Here is a 21,154-nt window from a genome sequence, read left to right as displayed (position 1 = left end):
CATTATGCTGCTTTAGTAAAGTGACAATTGTAGGGTCTCCAAGATCCATGACTTCATTAGCACTGATTAGTTGGCTAGGTTTGCAGTCCCAGGCATGATTTCTCTCTTGTTGAGCAGTTCTTAAGTTCAAGTAGAGAGCTATTGGTTATGTCAAAGTGTTTGTAACACACCTGCAGCCTCCACACCATTCTGGTTATTGTGCTGGTTCCTTAGGCATCATAACTACATTGCTTTTATCCTTTGAAAGCTTGCATAGATCCTTTTGCTAACATGGATGCTAGTTCTCAAGGAAGAAGCTTTCAGGTCAGATCCAGCTCAGGTCTTCTGGGCCCTGTGTCTGAAGTGCATGGTTTCTTTGGCAATAGGCACTTATCTTCTACCTCTAAGGATATGGGGAGCTATCAGGCATGACAGAAATAACCCACAATGTTTTGGGAGTCTCTTAGACAACCCTGACCCAAAGAGGGCTTCTCAGCTTCTCATGCCTTTTGTTGGGTTTTTTTTTTATTAGATGGTCTATAGCTCTTGGAGAAAGCACTAGGCCCAGATGGGAAATTTTCACTTAAACTATATATGTATATTTATACACTGATTTATATGTATCATAGGTGTTTTTAGGTAGAAAGTTAATAGCATGAGTCCTTGTGACTTTTTCATATAGCCATACTGTTATTTTATCCTCTTCCTTCATTTTTCTGTATTTATCTTTCTCTCCCTCCTTAATTAGAGCCCCTCACATTTTCCCATTTCCTTCTACAGATCAGTTGTGCCTTATTATTCCTTCTTTTTTTGCTACACACAACACACACACACACACAACACACACACACACACTTACAGTTTCAGCAGTTACTCCAGGTTATATACTCAATATGAAGAGTTGGATCTAGGAACCTCAAATGAGAGAGAACAAGTGCTCCTTGTCTTCATGGGTCTTGTCTCAGTATGAACTTTTCCTATTCCATCCATTTACCTGAAAGTTTTATTATTTCATTTTTAATTATAGCTAAAAATATTGGATAGTGTGTAAGTACCACATCTTCATTCCATTTGTTGGTTGAAGAATTTTTAGGCTGTTTCTCTTTCCTAGCTATTGTGAACACAGCAGCAATGAACACGGCCAAGCAAGTACTGTGGAGTAGGAGTCAAGTCCTCCAAGTGGACGTGGAGTCTCACTCTGGTCAGTGCTTAGAGAGTGGACGTGGAGTCTCACTCTGGTCAGTACTTAGAGAGTGGACATGGAGTACATACAACGAGGAGAAATATAGCTGAGTCATAGGGTAGATTCCTTTCTGGCTCCTTGAGGATTCTCCACACTGATTTCCAGAATGATTGGGCCATTTTTGCAATTCCAACAACAGCAAATCAAAGTCCTCTTTCTTCATGATTTATTTTTAGCTTCTTGAAGATTTTCCACACTGGTTTTCAGAATGGCTAGACCAGTTTGCAATCCCACAGTCAGTGAGAATTCTCCTCTCCCCATATCCTCACTACCAAGCACTTGTTGCAACTTGGTTTGTTAATCTTTGTCACGCAGACTAGGGTAAGATGAAATCTCAAAGTTGGATGTTGTTGTTGTCGTTGTTGTTGTTTTAAATTTGTTTCTTTCATCTTTGAGATTATAATACAATTACATGATTTCCTCCTCTTTCCTTCCTTAAATTTTCCCATGTATCTATCCCTCCTTGCTCTTTTTCAAATTCATGGCCTCCTTTTCATTGCTGTTACATATAATAATCAAAGATATTTTGAGTTTCCCCAATTGTCAGAGATAATGAACATTTTGGGGAATAGTTCTTAGTCATTCTATTTCTTCTTTTGAGAACTCTCTGCTCATGCCCCAAGCCCATTTTTTGAATGAGTCATCTGTTTTATTGACTCAGATATATACTTTATAAAAGGATGGTATAATTGTGGCAGAAGGGAAAGTGTCCCCCTGAATAATCATGCTATGCAACAGAACAAATAGAAAGACAATTTATTGGTTGGGGAGGGAAGGGGACAAGGACAGAAAGAGAGAAGAGGGAGAGAGGGAAAAAGAAAGAGGCCAGCAAGGAACTAATGAGGAGAGAGAGAGAGAGAGAGAGAGAGAGAGAGAGAGAGAGAGAGAGAGAATAAAAAATGGAGAGAGAGAGCTGGAGTAGCCGAGTAGTCCCCCTTATACACTTATACACCTGGACATGTGAGGATGTAAGCTGTTGCAAGATTGCTGGTGCTAGGTTCCTGGGACAAGTCTAGTGAAATTGTCTGTAAGCCAATAAGATGTATAGCTGGCAAACATTCTCTCACATTCTGTAGGCTTCCTCTTCACCTGATTGTTTCTTTAGCTGTGCAAAATCATTTTAGTTTTATGAGGTCCTACATACTAGTTGCTGTCATGTTGGACAAATGAAGTCCTATTTAGAAACTGAGGGTTGGGGAGGGTGTGTGGAGGAGTGGATTGTCAGGCTCACCTGACAAAACCCTGGAGGATTGCAAGATCTGGCTGGGTGGAAAGGTTGGATGTGGAGTAAGAGGAGCCTATGGGTCAGGGACAGGCAAAGAAGGGTCTAGTGGAAGCCTAAAGATCAGTTGTGACATTTAAGTGGCCAGACTAAACCAGGGCACAGGATATGGGACCCAGGCTACATCAAGGGGTAGGGAGTGTAGAGAAGAGCAGAACTCACCCTAATCAATCCTGTAGAAGAATGTGCAAGATCTGACTGGACAGAGGTTGGATCTCATGCCCAGCTATTTACAGGGGGGTTGGATATTTAAATTGAGGTCCTAATGCTCATTCCTATGAAGCAATGCATGGGCTCTTGTTTGCCGCCCCTGTCCCTCTAGCTCTCAAGCTCCCCTCTAGCTCTCAAGCTCTGACCTAAGAATCTATAACTCCTCTCTAGAACTCACCCTTTGTGGTCCATAAATATCATTATTTGAATTCAAGAGCCCAAGAACAATTGTCTCAGGGTGGCACTGATAGCTATCAAGTTCTCTAGGATCCTAACATCCCCTCCCCAGCTAATCCCAGAGAAGTTCTGTATTTTACTTCTGTCAAACTCAAAAATACCCCTACAATTTCCCATATCACAACTTTTCAAATAAGTCTCCTCATCAAAGGCCTATTGTCCTTCTTGAATTCTGAACCTGAGACTTTACAAGGATTATGATTTAGAAAATAGTTTGAGTTATGTATTAGTCGGATAGAGTTCTCTAAAGCAGTGTGTGTGTGTGTGTTGTTGTTGTTGTTGTTGTTGTTGTTGTTGTTGTTGCTGCTGCTGTCATTGTTGTGGTTGTTGTTGGGGGGGATTTATTAGAATGGCCTACAGGTTGTGATCCAGTAGTCCAACAGTGGCTGTCTACCAACAGAAGGTCCAAGAATCCAGCAGTTGTTGTTCAGTCCACACAGCTAGATGTCTCAGCTGGTCTCCAGTATATATCCAAATCCTAAAGAAATAGCCTATAATGACAGTGAAGGAATAGACTTACCAGCTAGAGTAAAAGTAAAGAGGCAAAGAGCAAGCTTCCTTACGCCATGTCCTTTACATAGGCTCCCAACAAAAGGTATGGCTCAGATAATGGTGGATCTTCCCACTTCAAAAGAGCTGTATTTAAAGATGCATCTTCCCATCTCAAAAGATCTGATTAAAAGTGGGTCTTCCCATTTCAAATTATTTAAATTTAAAAATCTTTGAAGTTGTAACCAGTTGCTTGGGTTTTAGCTAATTCCAGATGTAGTCAAGGTTGGGGATTTAGCTCAGCGGTAGAGCGCTTGCCTAGGAAGCGCAAGGCCCTGGGTTCGGTCCCCAGCTCTGAAAAAAAGAACCAAAAAAAAAAAAAAGATTGACAGATGTAGTCAAATTGACAGCCAAGAATAGCCACCTTAGGCTATATGGTGACATCCTGCCTTTTAAACAAAATGTTCTTGAATTTACACACTTGAGAATATTCTAAATTTCCTTTTGTTATTTCTAGTTTCAATCCATTATGATCAGAGAAGGAGATCCTTTATACTTCAGTCTTTTAATATTTATTGATATTATCTTATGTTTACCATATGGAAAATGTGCCCTATGGAAAAATGAGTATCTTGTTCTAGGGGGGAGCATTATGTATACATTCACATATATTCATATACTGGATTATAGTGTTGTTCCAGTCCTCTATTTCCTTATTAATTTTCTATAGCATCATATTCTGTATTGAAATTGCCACTTATTATTATAGAACTCTCCAATTATTTCTTTGCTCCTACCCTAACAAGAGATAAGATATTCTAAAGAAACTTGAGCTTGAGTCTTCGGCTACCATGCTACTGCAAAAAGGGACCTCCTCCCCCAAGAACTGAAATTTTCTCAGGAGTTCATGGTGAGGAAAAGGAAAGTCTGAAGTTCTTCTAGTGCCAATAGAAGAAGAATTAGCCTCCCAGGAATAGATTCCACACTGTTCTGACAACCTATTAGATTACTTTGCAGGACAAAATGGAACCAAGGCAACAGATAAAGGGGCAGGACCATATTTTGTAAAGACTTTCCTATGCCTATAGGTCATCTGTATGGAATCTTTTAAAAGTTACATTCATAGCAGAGGATGGCATTGTCCAGCATCAATAGGAGGAAAAGTCCTTGGTCCTGTGAAGGCTTGTTTCCCCAGTGTAGAGTAATGCCAGGGTGTTGAGGGTGGAGTGGGTGGGTGGGAGGAAGAGCATCCTCATAGAAGCAGGGGCAGGGGGTATTGGAGAGGGAAGAAAGAGGACAACAGTTGAAATGTAAATACATAAAATTTCCAAGAAAAAATAAAATTTTAAAAAAGTTACATCCATTTATTGAATTTATTGGTTTTCTGTATATGTTCTGTGTGTCATGGCATACAAATGGAAGTCAGAGGGCAGCTTGCAAAGATTACAGGACTGAACTCAAGTCATCAGGCTTAGCAACAATAACCTTTACATGTCAAGCCATCTTGCTGGCCCTTGTATTCATTGTATTGAGAAATGTCTACTTAGGTCTATTGCCCAATTTTTTATGAGACAAAAAGAGAGATGTATGTAGGCATGCACATTGTAAAGGTAGAGAGACAACTCAGGAAATAGTCCTCTTAGTGTAGATCCTAGAGATTAAATTCAGATCCTCGGGGATAGTAACAAAGACCCTTAGTCACTGAGCCATCTCACAGGCCTCCTATTGTCTACTTTTGAATCATATTTTTGCTTTTACCATTGAATTTTTTTTAGTTCTCTATATACTTTAGATACTAATGCTTATTAGGCATTATCATTTTCAACTATTTTCTAACCTATTGTCAGTTTACTTCTTAGGTAATTTCTGGATATTAGTCCTACTCTCAGAATACATGTGGCTTTCTAAATTCCTATGACAAGGGGCTTTTGCATCCTGCTTCATCATAAAAATCTCTCTCCCCAGTCTTTTTTAGGTTTCTAGAATGTCTGTGGTTTTCTTTACAATTCCTTTTTAGGTAGAAATGAGTTGTTCTTTTCCATTCAAATACATTAGAAGCTATCCTCCACATAGTAATTTTTATTTTGTGTATTTATTTATTGTTTCTGAGATAGCTCTACACTAGAGGTAAATATCTGTTGTTCTCTCTAGAATCAGAGATCAAGATCCACAATAGAAACACAGGCTATCTTCAAGACTTTGCTGAGCAAAGGAAGGTAATCCAATTCCACAATACTCCCTAACCATTTTAAGCTGCCTTTTTCATCTAAGCTGATCTGAAAACTCACTATGTAGCCCAGACTAGCTTTTTATTTGTTATTTTGAGCAGTAGTTTCTGTCTGGTTGTTAATTTGTACTTTGGAGTTTTTGAGATAGATTATCTGTGAATAAGGACACTTTTACTTATTCCTTTGTAATATATGTACCTTTTATTTTTCCTTTTCTCAGAATAGGATTCCCAGAAAATTGGGATTTGATGAGTACTGTGATGGCTGAAGAAAAAGGGACCAGTGTCTCATTAAATTAGCTCCTCTCCTTCCAGAATAATTATGGAAATGTTTTAACCATTATTGATGTTATACACCTTTTCTATCAGGCATTCTTTGATATCTAGTAAACTCTTTGAGATTTTACATTTGTTCTCCGTTTATTTACTTATTTATTTATTATATTAATATGTATGTGTTCATGTGGGCATGGGTGTTTTAAAGCACATATATGAAGGAATGGAACCTGGGTTGTCAACCTTGTTACCAGGTGCCCTTATCCACTGATCCCTCTCATCTTAGAATTTTATCAACTTATTTTATGTGTCTACATTAAAAGGTTGGCCACAATGGCTGAGTACACCATAAAAGTTCATATTCAAATTTTACAACATAGAGAATTCAGAAAGAACAAGATGAAAATAAGAATGTGTCTTAACACTTATGTTGTATTAACAGAATACCTGAGATACTATATATCATTTCTGATTTAAATACATAATTTGTAAGGCATGGAGAATAGCAGTAGAATTTTTCATGAATTAAAAGGGAGAATAAAGAGTAAAGGGATTGACATAAACCAAGTTAATAATGCATCTAAAAGTCAAGAGTGAAAAGTAACATAGTGAGACTATAAATAAATTGGCTTGCAATTCTGGAGATAGGGAAGTCTAAGGTAAAGGCGCTGCTAGACGGTCAATAACTTCTTGCTACTTCATCACATGAAGGTGGAGAAGTAAAAGAGTAAAGAGAGGCTGAACTTGCCCAGGAACACAGTCACTAACTCCATACGTAATGGATAGCTCTCACACTTTACTCTTCACTTCTTATTACTATTAGAATGGCAATTGAATCTCATTTTTTCAATCATTTTGTAGAATAGAATTTGGGGTCTACAGCTAGAACACCTTGAACATGCTTGATCTCATCTGAAAAACAGAATTAACTTCTCTCGTACTAATTTCGTTATCAAATGGCTGTTGGACTCTTTCATTTTCTCTCTTAAATATATTTTCTTATTCTTTACACAGGTAGACTAAGAATTTTTTAAACCTCTAAATTCTGCTTTTCCTTAAATTGTGTCTTTAAATCACTTCTCTTTTTACTTTTGAATATATGGAGTTTAAAGGGAGCCATGAAGCACACTATTGCTTAGATATCTCTCCAGCCATATATTCTAACTCATCACTCTTAGATTGTGATTTCATAAGCCAACATGGACACAATTCAATTAAATTCCTTTCCATTCTAGACCAAGGAGATCCCTACCTCTAATTTTCTGTCTTAGAGTTTTACGGCTATGAAGAGACACCATTTACAAGGCAAGTCACAAAGGACAACATTTAATTGGGCTGGCTTACAGATTCAGAGTTTCTCCATCATCATGAAGGTGGAGCAGGGCATCATCTAAGCAGGAATGATGCAGGCAAAGTTGAGAGTTCTATTATCTTCATCTGAAGGCTGCTAGTAAAATACTGACTTCCAGGCAGCTAGGATGAGGGTCTTAAAACCCACGCCCACAGTGACACACCTACTCCAACAAGACCACACCTCCAAATAGTGCCACTCCCTGGGACAAGTATATTCAAACCATGACACATTCCAATATTGTTTTCTTATTTTTGTCCAAGCCCCTCATGAGAATTACTTTAACTAACCACATTCTGATCCTAATATTTAGGTAATCTCTAAAAAAATTTCAGACTTACCTTGTAAATCTTTCCTTCTGAGCCATCACCAGAATTGCCTCTGTACTCTTACTCATGTAAATATAAGCTTTCATAGCCTGTGCATCCAATTCCTTTCAGCCTCTATTGTCCAACTCCAGGGTTATCTGTAAAATTTGACATCTCTGTCACAACAACAACCCACTTTCCACTTCTCTGGTATCAATTTTGTCTTCATCCCTCCTAGATTGTTGTAACAGGTTACTTTAATCCAGCCCGGAGTTAGGAAGTTCAATATCAGGGAGCCAGCCAGCATCGGGATACAAATGAAGCAAATGAAGCTAAACTTGCTCTTTTACAACAGCATTAATCTCATCTTCAAAAGTATGACATTTTGTCAGTCATGACAATATGCACCTTTAATCCCACAGCCCAGGAGGCAGAATCTCTGAATTCAAAGTCAGGTTGATCTTCATAACTAGTTCCAGACAAGCCACAGTGGCATAGTGAGACCATATCTTAAAAATGAATAAATCTCACATCTTAATAATGTATAATGGCAGATAAATTTAATGTGATCTTAAGGGAGGACAAAAGTCAAATCATAGCAAATAGGTTAACTATGATTGCAATGCAAAAGAAACATGAAAAAAGGCAAAATCTAAAGGAGACATGCCAGGGGAGTACAAAATAAAATGAGATTGAAGTAAGATTTAAGAGAGCAGATTAAGTATTAGTAGTACACTAAATTCATACTTAGGGAAAAAAGAAATAAATAGAACACTTGCTGGCCTGGACATATGGTAGTATAATTCAGTAGGACAAAAATGATAGGAGTCAAGGAAACTTGAATAAGTATAAATGAAGCATGAAGTCTTATCTCACTGAATGATTTAGAGGCAATAAGGGAGAGATTTCCATAAAATTGATAAAATATTGGACACAGAGGAGTATTTGTGCTATATATGTAGGTGCAGATGCCATTAGTAAATAGTCTTCATATGTTCAAAGATGATATTAACAAAATAAGAATAATGAATAAGAGTTAATGAAAGAAAACAAATTGGTAGTATATGTAATGCCAGGAGAAGAATTCAATATTATGAAATGACCTACAAAAACATAACAAAGCCAGGCATGGTGATGCACACTGGTAATCCCAGCACTCAGGAGGCCAAGATGAAAAAGAAAAAAAAAAACAACAACAAAGTTAGAGTCCATCCTAAGCTAAATAACAAGCTCTGGGGCCAGCCTGAGCTACAAAGTAAAACCCTGAAGAGAAAGAAAAAGGTGACAAAGAAATAGGAATGGAACAAGCCAACACAAAAATTAATAAGGAAAACATAATCACCTGATAATATCACTTGTTTTTAAAAGCATCAACCAAGCAAACTCATGAATTTAATCAAATACTATCCTTCACATTAATTCCCTCAAAGCAATTTATTCTGTGAAAGAGAACGTTTAAAAATCAGGCAAAGTGTGAGGCAATGGTGGTAGACACCTTTACTACCAGCACTCAGGAGCAGAAGAAAGCAGATCTTCAAGTTCAGGACCAGTCTGGTATACAGAGTGAATTCCAGAACAACCATAGCTACACAAAGAAACCCTGTCTTGAAAAAAAATGACATCAGGCAAAGTGGCAACTCATCATAGTATCCAACAAAACATGTCACACACACACACACACACACACACACACACACACACACACACAAAGAGAGAGAGAGAAAGAGAGAGAGAGAGAAGGAGAGAGAGAGAAAGAGAGAGAGAGAGAGAGAGAGAGAGAGAGAGAGAGAGAGAGACTTGTTTTAAAATACACTTGAACAATTACAGGAGACAAAAAGACTAAGAGAGTTGAAACATTAGTAATTCACTTTTCAGACCACACAGCTGACACTTCCTAAGGTCAAGACACAGACAAAACTAACTACAATCTGTTCCTTACAGAGCCATGGCATCAGCAAAGTGCATCCCTGATGAGCCTCAGCTAAGAAGCAAAAGGAGGCACGATCTCCAGGAGATGCTGACAGAAGTGGGACTGTCTGTTGACTACTGGCTGCCTAAGCTTCAGGAAGACCTGGGTGTGACCTCTGCTCAGGCTTTACAATATTTAGACAAAAGAGACCTCCAGAAGCTGAAGTCCCAGACACAACAAACATGGGAGAAAAGGGCTCTGGAGAGGCTGCTTGACCTCTCACACCCAAATAGTGTTGCAGAGCTGCACGAGACACCAGAGGAGATGATAAAGACCAGGCAGAGGCAGGCAGGACAGGCACTGCATGCTCTGAAAGCCTTGCAGTCAGAAGGGAAGTGCAGAGAAGAAGAGGCAGTGAGGAGAAGAGAAGCAGAGCTGAGGCAAGCAATGGAGATCCCTGAGGAGTGTTGGCCAGTGGCTGAAGTGTCCCTAAAAGACATCACTGAGATAATGGAGAGACATCTCAGTCACATGGAACAGACCTTGGCTCTCAGTCAAAACCTCTCAGATGGAGACCTGGTAAGATGGGCATCTGGAGGGCTGGCCCTGCAGGGAATTTATAAGAGCAGCCACCAAAAAAGCCTGATTCAGAAGAGAGAAGAGCTACTCAGTGTCCCTAAGCAGTTCTCACTTGTTGGCCCAGAACGTGGCATGTGGATAGAAACAAAGGAATTTTCATCTTTTCAAGAACAAGCCACATTTACACACACTATAGAGATGCTGGGTTTCAGCCCAAACTCCTTGGTTAAAGGCGAAGGTTGGGGACTTAGTCTAGAAGCTGGTATGGGTCAAAACAAACAAACAGAAACTGACGATACCCACAAATCACATTCAGAGCAATCTTATTTCTGCTCAGCCAAGTTCAGCTATGTCCCATTGGCCACCTGCCATTTTCACATCAATTATCTTCAGCTCTCCAAGGCTGCTCTCCAGGAACTAAAAAGTATTGAAGAGCTCCTGGAACAGACTACACACCCAGATGGATTCCCCTTACTGAGGCACAGGACTGAAAACTTTTTCCACAGGTTTGGCTCTCATGCTAACCAAGGTCCACTGCACCTGGGGGGAATCTACTGCTGGAAAGCCATTTCAGAAGGTTTCAAAAGTGAGCAATTGGATGATGTAAAGAAGCAAGCAGAAGAGTCTTTGAATATGTACATAAAAGGCAGCTATAGTGGCTTCGGAGTTAAAGTTGGTGCAAGTGTAAATATGCCAGACTCACATTCAAAAACAGCATCTCACAGTACAACTCATGAGAACCTGAAAACCAAGGTGCAACTATCTGTAGCACAGACAGGTGGACCAGCAAAAGCAGATGGAATTGTCCAGTGGACAGCTGGTCTTGTAGCTAGCAATCAAACCTGGTCTGTCATTGATAGGGGACTCCAATTGGTACCTATTTGGGACATCATCCTGTCCAGTCACAGGACTGATTTTAAGGACGCCCTTCAAGTGGCTAACTGCCTAAAAGACAACTACACTGCTCTGACTGGACTCGCTGCCCAGATTCAAGAAGGAGAAGAATTTCTTACTGCTAGAGAAGAAGCTAGACTTTTCCTAGAGGATGTGAAATGCTGGGAGGTTTCTGATCCTGAAGAACAGCTTAATACATTAATACATTTTATGCAAACATTGAGTCAAAAAATAAAAAGTTATACCATTTGGATTAATACATGCCTCACAGATTGGGATCTGCAGAATTTTCTAATAAACATTGTCAACTTCTGCAAAAATTCACCCACTTATAAAACTCAGTTTATTAAATCTCAGTTGGGCAGCCTCCTAGAACCTCATGTCTACAAAGTGACAAACTTTCCTCAGGCACAATCCATCATACAGTGGATCAATCAGTCAGAGTCAGAGGAAGAGCAAGTCAAAATCACCTCATTTTCTGAATTCATTAAGACATTAAAGAACACTCACACAACCCTGATGGAGATAAATTTCAAAAGTGAGTCTCCAGAAACAGTGGAAGAAGCAAAAAGAACGGCTACATATGAGGTCACCACAGCCCTCAGCTCCTTCATGAAGTACCTCAGAGAAACAGAGCAGCCAGACATGCAGCTGCTGGTACTCACCATTGCAGCTGGTGCAGGCTATCAGTTGGTAAACAGCATTTTTCAGCATCTTCTAGGGTGTAATGAGTTAAACTTCCTCGTGGATCAAATGCAAAGTAATCAACACAAATACCAAGAGCTTAAAAATATTTGCAATTACAGAGCCCAGGCATTCCTGGTGCTCACAGCTCTAAGAACCACAGTTGAAATCACAGATATTTCTACAGATGATAAAGAACAACGTTTGACATTAATAAAACAACATATGGGAAAACTGTTGTCTGAAGAAGTTGCACATATTCTTACAAAACATGGAGCACATCATGACTGGGAAAATCTGGAGAATGATTTGAGATTACTCATTGATGGGGACTATAAAGCCACCACCCCGCCTTTAGAAATGGATGAGGTAAAAAAACAATTGCAAAGTCTCTGCCATGAAAAGAAGCAGACTTATAAACAACAAAGTAATGACAACAACACAAAGGAAATGATAGAAAATGGACCTTTCCTAGATTTACTCCAACGGCTAGGCCTAGACCATTACTACCCAAAAAGAATGAGCAGAGCTGACTTCCATCTGCTCTACAAGACCTCTGTGTACAATTCACAGCCGAGATCTGAAAAGGAACTTCCATTTTATTTCCTACAAAAGCTACTGATGTTGGATTATGGGTTGAGACATCTTGTCTTCAAAAATGATGAAAACATAAAAAAACAGATCTCCATAGGTTCCGACGATTACGAAAATGAAGATTTTGATCCATATGAAGATGTCATTAAAGACAATGATAGTCTTAGCTATCCTTCGGCCACTGAGTCCTGGCCCCATATTCACCCAATGGATATCCAGATGGCCATTTTTCATTGTGCAGATGATCTTACCAAGCAATATATTTTGTCCAAACTTTCCATTTGTCAATATGCACTTCCCCTTGTGGTGCCAAATCCCAACAATTCTCAGATTGAATTTTATCTCTGGTCTCTCAGACAAATTAGGAAGAGTTGGCAAGAATCAAGTGAATCACTACAAGACCAGAGCTACAGTCACAAGAATCAGCAGATATGTCGAGTCTCTACCCCTATCGTGTCCTTCATTAGAGTAGGAAATGGCCTCTCTGCTTCCAAATCTCAGATCATGAACTCTCTCCTCAGTAAACGTAAACATGATGTGTTTTTTCACAGACACTGTAGAGGAAGCAACAAAAACTGCCTCATGATGGAGGGAGTGGTGGAAATCTGCTGGTTCTGTCCTGCAGGCCAAGGTGAGGACATATTTGACAAGTGTCTGACCTTCACCAATCTTCATGGAGATGCCAAGGAACATTGCCAACAACTCACCTTCCTGCAAGATGTCTCTTCTCTCATTGTGATCCTCATGTCAGCTTCTGATAACAATAAAGAAAACCAAAACTTTGTCAGACACCTCTGTCAGTCACCAAGACCCTTGATCTGCTTGATTGATGACAAAGAAAAAGTCATAGCAAATAATTCTGGTAAAAGAATGAGAATTGGCATCAAGAATAGAAATGAGGCAGAATTAACAGAGGAGCTCACAAATGCCATCAAACATTTTCTAGAGCTCTCTAATACTGCTCTCAGTTTAGAGGACTGTTCACAGATAGCTAGAAAACAAGGATTCCTTATTGATGAAGACCAGAGGGACTGCAAGGAAGCCAAAGAAAAGGCACAGATTATGATGGCCCTCCTGGAGGAATGCAAGTTATCTCAGACAAAAGAAAATTTACTACCCCTACAAGGACAACTTTGGCACCTTTGGTGTAAGAAAGACAAAGAATTCTATCATCTGAGAGAAAAGGGGAATAGGAGCATTGAACAACACAAGAGTGAGATTGAGACAGACAAAAGAACAATTCGACATCAGCAATTGGAAAAAGCCTTTCCCCTCAATGATTTGATGCGCTCTGTTCTTCAACTCCTCCAAGAATATTCAGAAACCCATAACAATCTCTACTTTTTGCAGTGGCTGACTCTGTTTTTTGACAACCTGACTACAGAACACCTGGAAAAGTTGCACGAAAAGCAGAGATCTTTGTGGTTAATGGTGCAAAGAGAAAAGCAAAGAGCACAGAAGAACAGCTCCCTGACACTCTGGCAGGATCAAATAGAAACAATCTCCACTGAGATTCATGACTGTACTTTAGGAACTGAGCATCTTCTCCGAGAAGTTGGCCAGATCTATGAAGCTCTGGAAGAAACTTCTTCCTCTATAGAAAACCTTTCTGTCTGCCTCCCTCAAATTGCTGCAGATCTGATGATAGCTGGGGTTCCCATTGAGCTGATGGATGGGGATGCGTCTTATGTCCCTCTAAAGTGGGTAGCAGCTGTTTTTGACAAGATCTCAGAGAAAGTTGGAGACAAAAGGCTGTTTGTTCTCTCTGTCCTTGGCCTGCAGAGCTCAGGGAAGTCTACCCTGCTGAATGCCCTGTTTGGCCTACAGTTCACAGTCAGCGCAGGCAGGTGTACCAAGGGGGCCTACATGCAACTTCTGAAGGTGGAAGAGACATTCACAGAAGAACTTGGCTTTGACTTTGTGCTTGTTGTAGACACAGAAGGACTTCGAGCTCCAGAACTAAACAATAAATCCAAAAATTGGGACCATGAGTTGGCAACCTTTGTGATTGGCCTTGGAAACTTGACTCTGATCAATATTTTTGGGGAGAATCCATCAGAAATTCAAGACATCCTACAAATATCTGTTCAAGCATTTCTGAGAATGAAACAAGTGAAAATCTCTCCCAGTTGCCTCTTTGTTCATCAAAATGTGGGCGAAGTTACTGTAAAAGACCAAACTATGGAAGGAAGAAGGCGACTGGAGCAAAAACTGGATGAAATGACAGCATTGGCTGCTAAGTTGGAAGAGTGCTCAAACGTAACCCAATTCAGTGATGTAATTAAGTTTGATGCCAATACTCATGTCTACTATTTTGCTCACCTCTGGGATGGCAATCCTCCAATGGCTCCTCCCAATCTTCGTTATAGCTACAATGTCCAGGAACTAAGGAATGCTATTCTTTCAACTGCCCAGCAAGAATCTAGGGGAAGGATCTTGAAAATCTCCAATGTCAAATTCCGAGTTCAAGATCTGTGGAAAGCCCTAGTCACTGAGAACTTCATTTTCAGTTTCAGGAACACCCAAGAGCTCCTTGCCATGAGCAAACTGGAAACCATGTATAACCACTGGACCTGGGAGCTGAGGAGTCATGTACTGGATTTACAGAATCAGCTGAACAATCAGATTCAAAATGGGAAAATCTCGACACTCACATTCAGTTTACTAGAGGATCCACTTAGCAAGAAATATAAAACCATCAAACAAGAATTTGACAAATATTTTGAAGAAGACCCAGATAGTGAAACATTGGTTCAGTGGAAAGCAAATTTTGAGCATAAGCTACTAATCCTTAAAGATGCACTTATTTCAGACACCAGAAGGAAAGGCGATGAATTTATCAGTCTTAAGAGAAGCCAGGAAACACTAAATAATCAAAAGTCACAATATGAAAATGAATTGTTAGAGAGAAGCCGAAAGTTAGCTTTAAGTGTGAATGGTAAGGAATTAACTGATGAAGAGTTGTATGAGAAATTCAATCAACTTTGGACAAATTGGATCCACAATGTATCTTCGAATGTTCCTCATGTCACAGAGCCTAACATTGACTTGGATTCTGAAAATATCCTTCTTGAATACTTCAATAAAGATAAAAATATTGGGGAAAGACTAAAAATAAAGTCTGGAGAAAATTTTGAAATCATTTATGCCAAACATATCCAAATGAAAAAAATATATGGTGTATTACCAAAAAGCTTAGAAACCTATCATAAGGAATCTATCAATGAGATTACTAATAATATCGATTTAAAAGTTACTGAAGCACTGAAAAATATTTGGAAACAAAAGCGTGATTACAGTCAGAATTATTTTCATGAAATCTTAAGGATCATAGAAAATGAGCTGAAATCTGAACACTGTGTGAAAGACTACACATTTACCAGAGATTACAACATCGACTTATCCTTGTGCTTATTCCAAAGAGCATCCAAGGAATTCAAGGAAATACACGAGGCATTCAAGAGTGCGAATGACCCTGTGAACTATCTGGAGAGAAAGAAAGATGATTTCTTTATGAGTTTTAAGATCTCCTGCCAGGGTGCCACCTCCATCACATCCTTTGTTGACTTCCTATGGCTCAAGCTCACTCCTGCTATCTCTGTCACCATATGGGAAATAATAGGTCCTAAAGTAGCTGGAGACATGCAAGCCACCTTCCCTGAATTCAATGGAAATAGAGCTAACCTGGAGAGACATATTCTCTACTCTCTAGCAGAAGAAGAAAATTTTGATAAATACTGGCAATACCTTCATCATCCAGAAGCATTTTTCAGGAATTACATTAGAGACCACATTAGAAGATACTGTTTAGAAAAAAAAGGTAAAAAAATAAAGACTTTTTTAAAAATAAGTTTGGGCGACATCAAGAATGCCATCCTGTCTGCCATTCATGAGTCCACAGCAGTGGCTAAAGATAAAGGCAGCACTGCATCTGGCTGGCTGGATTTGTTCTGTGACCATCTAGGGAGCAACCTGGTCTTCCCAAGGAGAGACCTGGTAAGCATCGAGCACCAGGAGATAACGGACACTGAGTTTCTCAAAGAAGCCATGAGCACAGCTTTGGATCCTGCAATGAGGAAAGTAGAAGAGGACTGTTCAAGTAAGCAAATGGATGAAATCATTCCTGACATTGAGAAAATTCTCTCTGAACATCTCTGTGGCTGCTGGAAACAGTGTCCTTTTTGTAAAGCAATTTGTACAAACACCATTCCTCAACATGAAGGAGACCACAGTGTGCAATTCCACCGTCCTCAGGCTGTCAGTGGTTGGCATAAGCATAAAACAGACTACTTTGTCATTGACTGTTGTACCAGTTCAGTAGCAAGTAATCATTCATTTATTTTACACGACCTCCAGAAATTCCCATACAAGAAATACAGAGAAGCAGGAGGTGATTTTGCCATGTGGAGCATCACCCCAGACTCATCTACCCAACCATATTGGAAATGGTTTGTCTGTCACTTCAAATCAGAGCTAGAAAATAAATATGGCAAAAAATTTATAAATCTAGGTAGTATTCCAGATTTATGGACCAAAATTACAAAGCAAGACGTACTGGATGACTTGAGAAACAATACTTGCCACAAATATGACACTAGATGGGCTGCAGATTTTTCACTTTAACCAAGGGATCCCAATGGTGAATGCCATGCAGGAGGAGCTGCAGCAGTCAAGTGAGCTTCTTCAAGATTCCACTCTATTGGGCAATTCTTCTGCAGATCGATATGAAGATTAACTTCCATAAAACAATATTGTTTAAATGAATTAATAATTTTACAAAATTCCTGGTTTGATTTAAATAGTTTTAGGAAGTTAGGGTAAATGATAGAAAGTTTAAGGAAATGGTTTAAATTGTTCTACTAGATAGTATGATGAATTTAGGATAAGAGTAGAATATCCCCCCTTTCTGTAGAATACTAAGGAATGCATAGATTAGAAAAGTAGTACTGGAGAGATGGCTCAGTGGTAAAGAGCACTGACTTCTCTTTCAAATGTCCTGAGTTCAATTCCCAACAACCACATGGTGGCTCACAACCATCTTTAATGGGATCTGATGCCCTCTTCAGGTATGGATGAAGACAACTACAATGTATTTACATATAAATAAATAAATCTATGACAAAGTGACAACCAACAGATTGGGAAAAGATCTTTACCAATCCTACGACTGATATAGGGCTTATATCCAAAATATACAAAGAACTCAAGAAGTTAGACCGCAGGGAGACAAATAACCCTATTAAAAAATGGGGTTCAGAGCTAAACAAAAATTTCACAGCTGAGGAATGTCGAATGGCTGAGAAACACCTAAAGAAATGTTCAACATCTTTACTCATAAGGGAAATGCAAATCCAAACAACCCTGAGATTTCACCTCACACCAGTGAGAATGGCTAAGATCAAAAACTCAGGGGACAGCAAATGCTGGCAAGGATGTGGAGAAAGAGGAAAACTCCTCCATTGTTGTTGGGATTGCAGACTGGTACAACCATTCTGGAAATCAGTCTGGAAATTCCTCAGAAAACTGGACATTGAACTACCTGAGGACCTGCTATACCTCTCTTGGGCATATACCCAAAAGATCCCCCAACATATAACAAAGACACGTGCTCCACTATGTTCATAGCAGCCTTATTTACAATAGCCATAAGCTGGAAAGAACCCAGATGCCCTTCAACAGAGGAATGGATACAGAAAATGTGGTACATCTACACAATGGAATATTACTCAGCTATCAAAAACAATGACTTTATGAAATTCATAGGCAAATGCACTGGAAAATATCATCCTGAGTGAGGTAACCCAATCACAGAAAAACACACGTGGTATGCACTCATTGATAAGTGGCTATTAGCCCAAATGCTTGAATTACCCTAGATGCAAAGAACACATGAAACTCAAGAAGGATGACCAAAATGCGACTGCTTCACTCCTTCTTTAATGGGGAACAAGAATACCCTTGGCAGGGAATAGGGAGGCAAAGTTTAGAACAGAGGCAGAAGGAACACCCATTCAGATCCTGCCCGACATGTGGCCCATACAGTCACCCAATTAGATAAGATGGATGAAGCAAAGAAATGAAGGCCGACAGGAACCGGATATAGATCTCTCCTGAGAGACACAGCCAGAATACAGCAAATACATAGGCGAATGCCAGCAGCAAACCACTGAACTGAGAATAGGACCCCCGTTGAAGGAATCTTAGAAAGGACTGGAAGAGCTTGAAGGGGCTTGAGACCCCATATGAACAACAATGCCAACCAACCAGAGCTTCCAGGGACTAAGCCACTACCCAAAGACTATAAATGGACTGACCCTTGGCTCCAACCTCATAGGTAGCAGTGAATAGCCTAGTAAGAGCACCAGTGGAAGGGGAAGCCCTTGGTCCTGCCAAGACTGAACCCCCGCAGTGAACGGGATTGTTGTGGGAGGAGGGTAATGGGGGGCAGATGGGGAGGGGAACACCCATCTAGAAGGGGAGGGGGAGGGGCTAGGGGGATGTTGGCCGGTAAACTGGGAAGGGGAATAACAATCAAAATGTAAATAAGAAATACTCAAGTTAATAAAGATGGAAAAAATAATAAACATTAAAAAATAAGAAAAGTAGTACAGTGAGCTTTTATGCACTGTAAGTACATAATTGTACTAGGAAGAGAAAAATAGTCTTGGAACAAGTTAATTGTCAAAGAAAACATTTCATCCGAGGTTGGTTCTAAGTTCTGAATTTTTTGATCTAGAGATGTGGTCACAGGTTTTGGTGTGCACCGTGAAAAGGCAGATAATGAACATAGAGTAAATAAGTCTATTATGAGTGTAGAATAGTGAATAGATGATTAGCCAGTTTTTCTGAATAAGACTTCAAAAATAAGTCGTAAGATAGATGATCTGTTTCTTGGTAAATATAAATTGTCATCTGCTAAACATGAGAGAAATAGAGAGAGAGACTTGGCTTGCTTAAACTTTGTTAATTAATGACAAAAGAATCACTGCTTTGGGTTACATTAGAGATGAAGATACATGAGAGAAAGATAGATGAGAAAGGTTTAGTTAGTTATGGGTTTCAAAAGATTACATAATCAATAATCCTGTTGTAAATACCTGTCGTGTAATGATTTAAATCTGTTTTTGAGAAACATGGCTTCTGGTGACTGTTCTTAGGGAATATGTAACTTGTGGCTAGGAAGTTATCTTTTTCTTCCATAGAGAAGTTTGTCTTAGATAGTATAAAAAGGCTAAGAGAAAAATAATGTTGTTTGGCCTTGCCTGTTGGAGCTTGCTTCATCCACCAAGTGTGTGAGCATGTACCTGCTTTACACTGTCACCAACCCCACATCCGCTCCACAGATCACTGTCACAGCTACTCTTCAACATCCTAACATCAATTTAGGTTGCATTATAAATAAAATAAGGAAAAATAAATTATTTACTAATTCAAGATTTGAAGATTTTCCAATAAAATTATTTTATTTCTCTGTGATTTGAAATCTCCTATTTTGGGCTCAAGACCCCATATGAACAACAATGCCAACCAACCAGAGCTTCCAGGGACTAAGCCACTACCCAAAGACTATACATGGACTGACCCTGAACTCCAACTGCATAGGTAGCAATGAAAAGCCTAGTAAGGGCACCAGTGGAAGGGGAAGCCCTTGGTCCTGCCAAGCTGAACCCCCAGTGAACATGATTGTTGGGGGGAGGGCAGTAATGGGGGGAGGATGGGGAGGGGAACACCCATATAGAAGGGGAGGGGGAGGGGTTAGGGGGATGTTGGCCCAGAAACCAGGAAAGGGAATAACAATCGAAATGTAAATAAGAAATACTCAAGTTAATAAAAAAAAAAGAAAAAAGAAAAAAAGAAAGAAAATCACCACACACACAAAAAAAGAAATCTCCTATTTTATACATATGTACTTAATATGTTAATTTTTCAGCTTTTTTTGCTTATTTACTTTAATTTTGGTTGTATTCTGTGCCTATTCTTTTGGGTAGGTACTGTTTACATGTGTTTTTTATTTTTTTATTGTAGGTTTGTTTGAAATGGAAATAAATAATAACAAAATTATGTTGGTGGGGAATCAGGGAGGTTCTGGAAGGAACTGGGAGACAGTAAAAGTCATGATCAAAATATAGCAATATAGCATGCAAAAAATGTTTTCATTAAAACAAAATGAGCATAAAACTTAAAGATAGATAAATGATAGATAGATAGATAGATAGATAGATAGATAAATAGATAGATAGATAGATAGATAGATAGATAGATAGATAGATAGATAGATAGACAGATCCCTAAAAAGTTATCATTCCTGGAATTACATTATAGTGATCAGAAAAAAAGACAGAGGAGAGATGTTTAATAAAGATTGTGAACTTGACATGATCTACAGTCACCTAGGAGACAAGCCTCCAGATACACCAGTGAAAGATATTTCTATATTTGGTTAGTCTATGCCCATGAGAGATAACAAGGATTATATTTATGGAGGTGGGAGAACTGTCCCTAATTAGGAAGCACCATTTCCTGGGTGGAAGTCCTAGACTACACAAAAAGGAGAAAGTTCCCTAAGCACAAAGCATTCACTGCTCTCCCTCTGTTCGATATACAGTGCTCAAATTCCAGCCTCAACAACTTCTCCCTACTCTGAACTCAAACTATGAGCAAAAACTATTCTTTCTTTCAGTTAACTTTGTCCAGTATTTTGTCCCAGAAATGAATAATGGGCACTTTTCTGTTCTCGGGATAAAATAACCAAAAGCTACTTGCAGGACAAAAAAGAGATGGTTTTGGCCAAGGTTCCAGAAGTCTAAGAGTCCCACAGTGGGAAAGAACAGCAACAAGAAACTGGAGCAAGAAGCTGAGAGATCACATCTCAACTGCACAAAGGAAACAGAG

General features: G+C 39.3%; 1 protein-coding gene across 3 annotated transcripts in view; it reads left to right on the top strand.

Moving 5' to 3' along the window:
• The window catches only part of LOC148007783 (interferon-induced very large GTPase 1-like), a 34,307-nt gene extending 14,569 nt beyond the window's left edge, over nucleotides 1-19,738 (top strand). The window contains exons 3-4 of one of the 3 annotated variants that reach the window (XR_015652325.1): nucleotides 5,592-5,656; nucleotides 5,889-5,970. Coding sequence is in view for 2 of the 3 variants with exons in the window: in XM_087607463.1 (XP_087463589.1) it covers nucleotides 9,548-16,885 (7,338 nt within the window). In the remaining variant the exon portion in view is untranslated. Of the gene's footprint in view, nucleotides 1-5,591; nucleotides 5,657-5,888; nucleotides 5,971-9,543 lie in introns of those variants that run through there. The other 2 variants (XM_087607463.1, XM_087607464.1) reach the window with 2 other exon arrangements.
• The last annotated feature ends 1,416 nt before the right edge of the window (nucleotides 19,739-21,154 follow it).

Source organism: Rattus norvegicus, chromosome 1, assembly GCF_021556685.1.
Source record: "Rattus norvegicus strain SHRSP/BbbUtx chromosome 1, alternate assembly SHRSP_T2T, whole genome shotgun sequence".
Taxonomy (NCBI): Eukaryota; Metazoa; Chordata; class Mammalia; order Rodentia; family Muridae; genus Rattus; species Rattus norvegicus.
The sequence above is the reverse complement of the archived record's forward strand: the minus strand, read 5'-3'. Positions and strand labels throughout refer to the sequence as shown.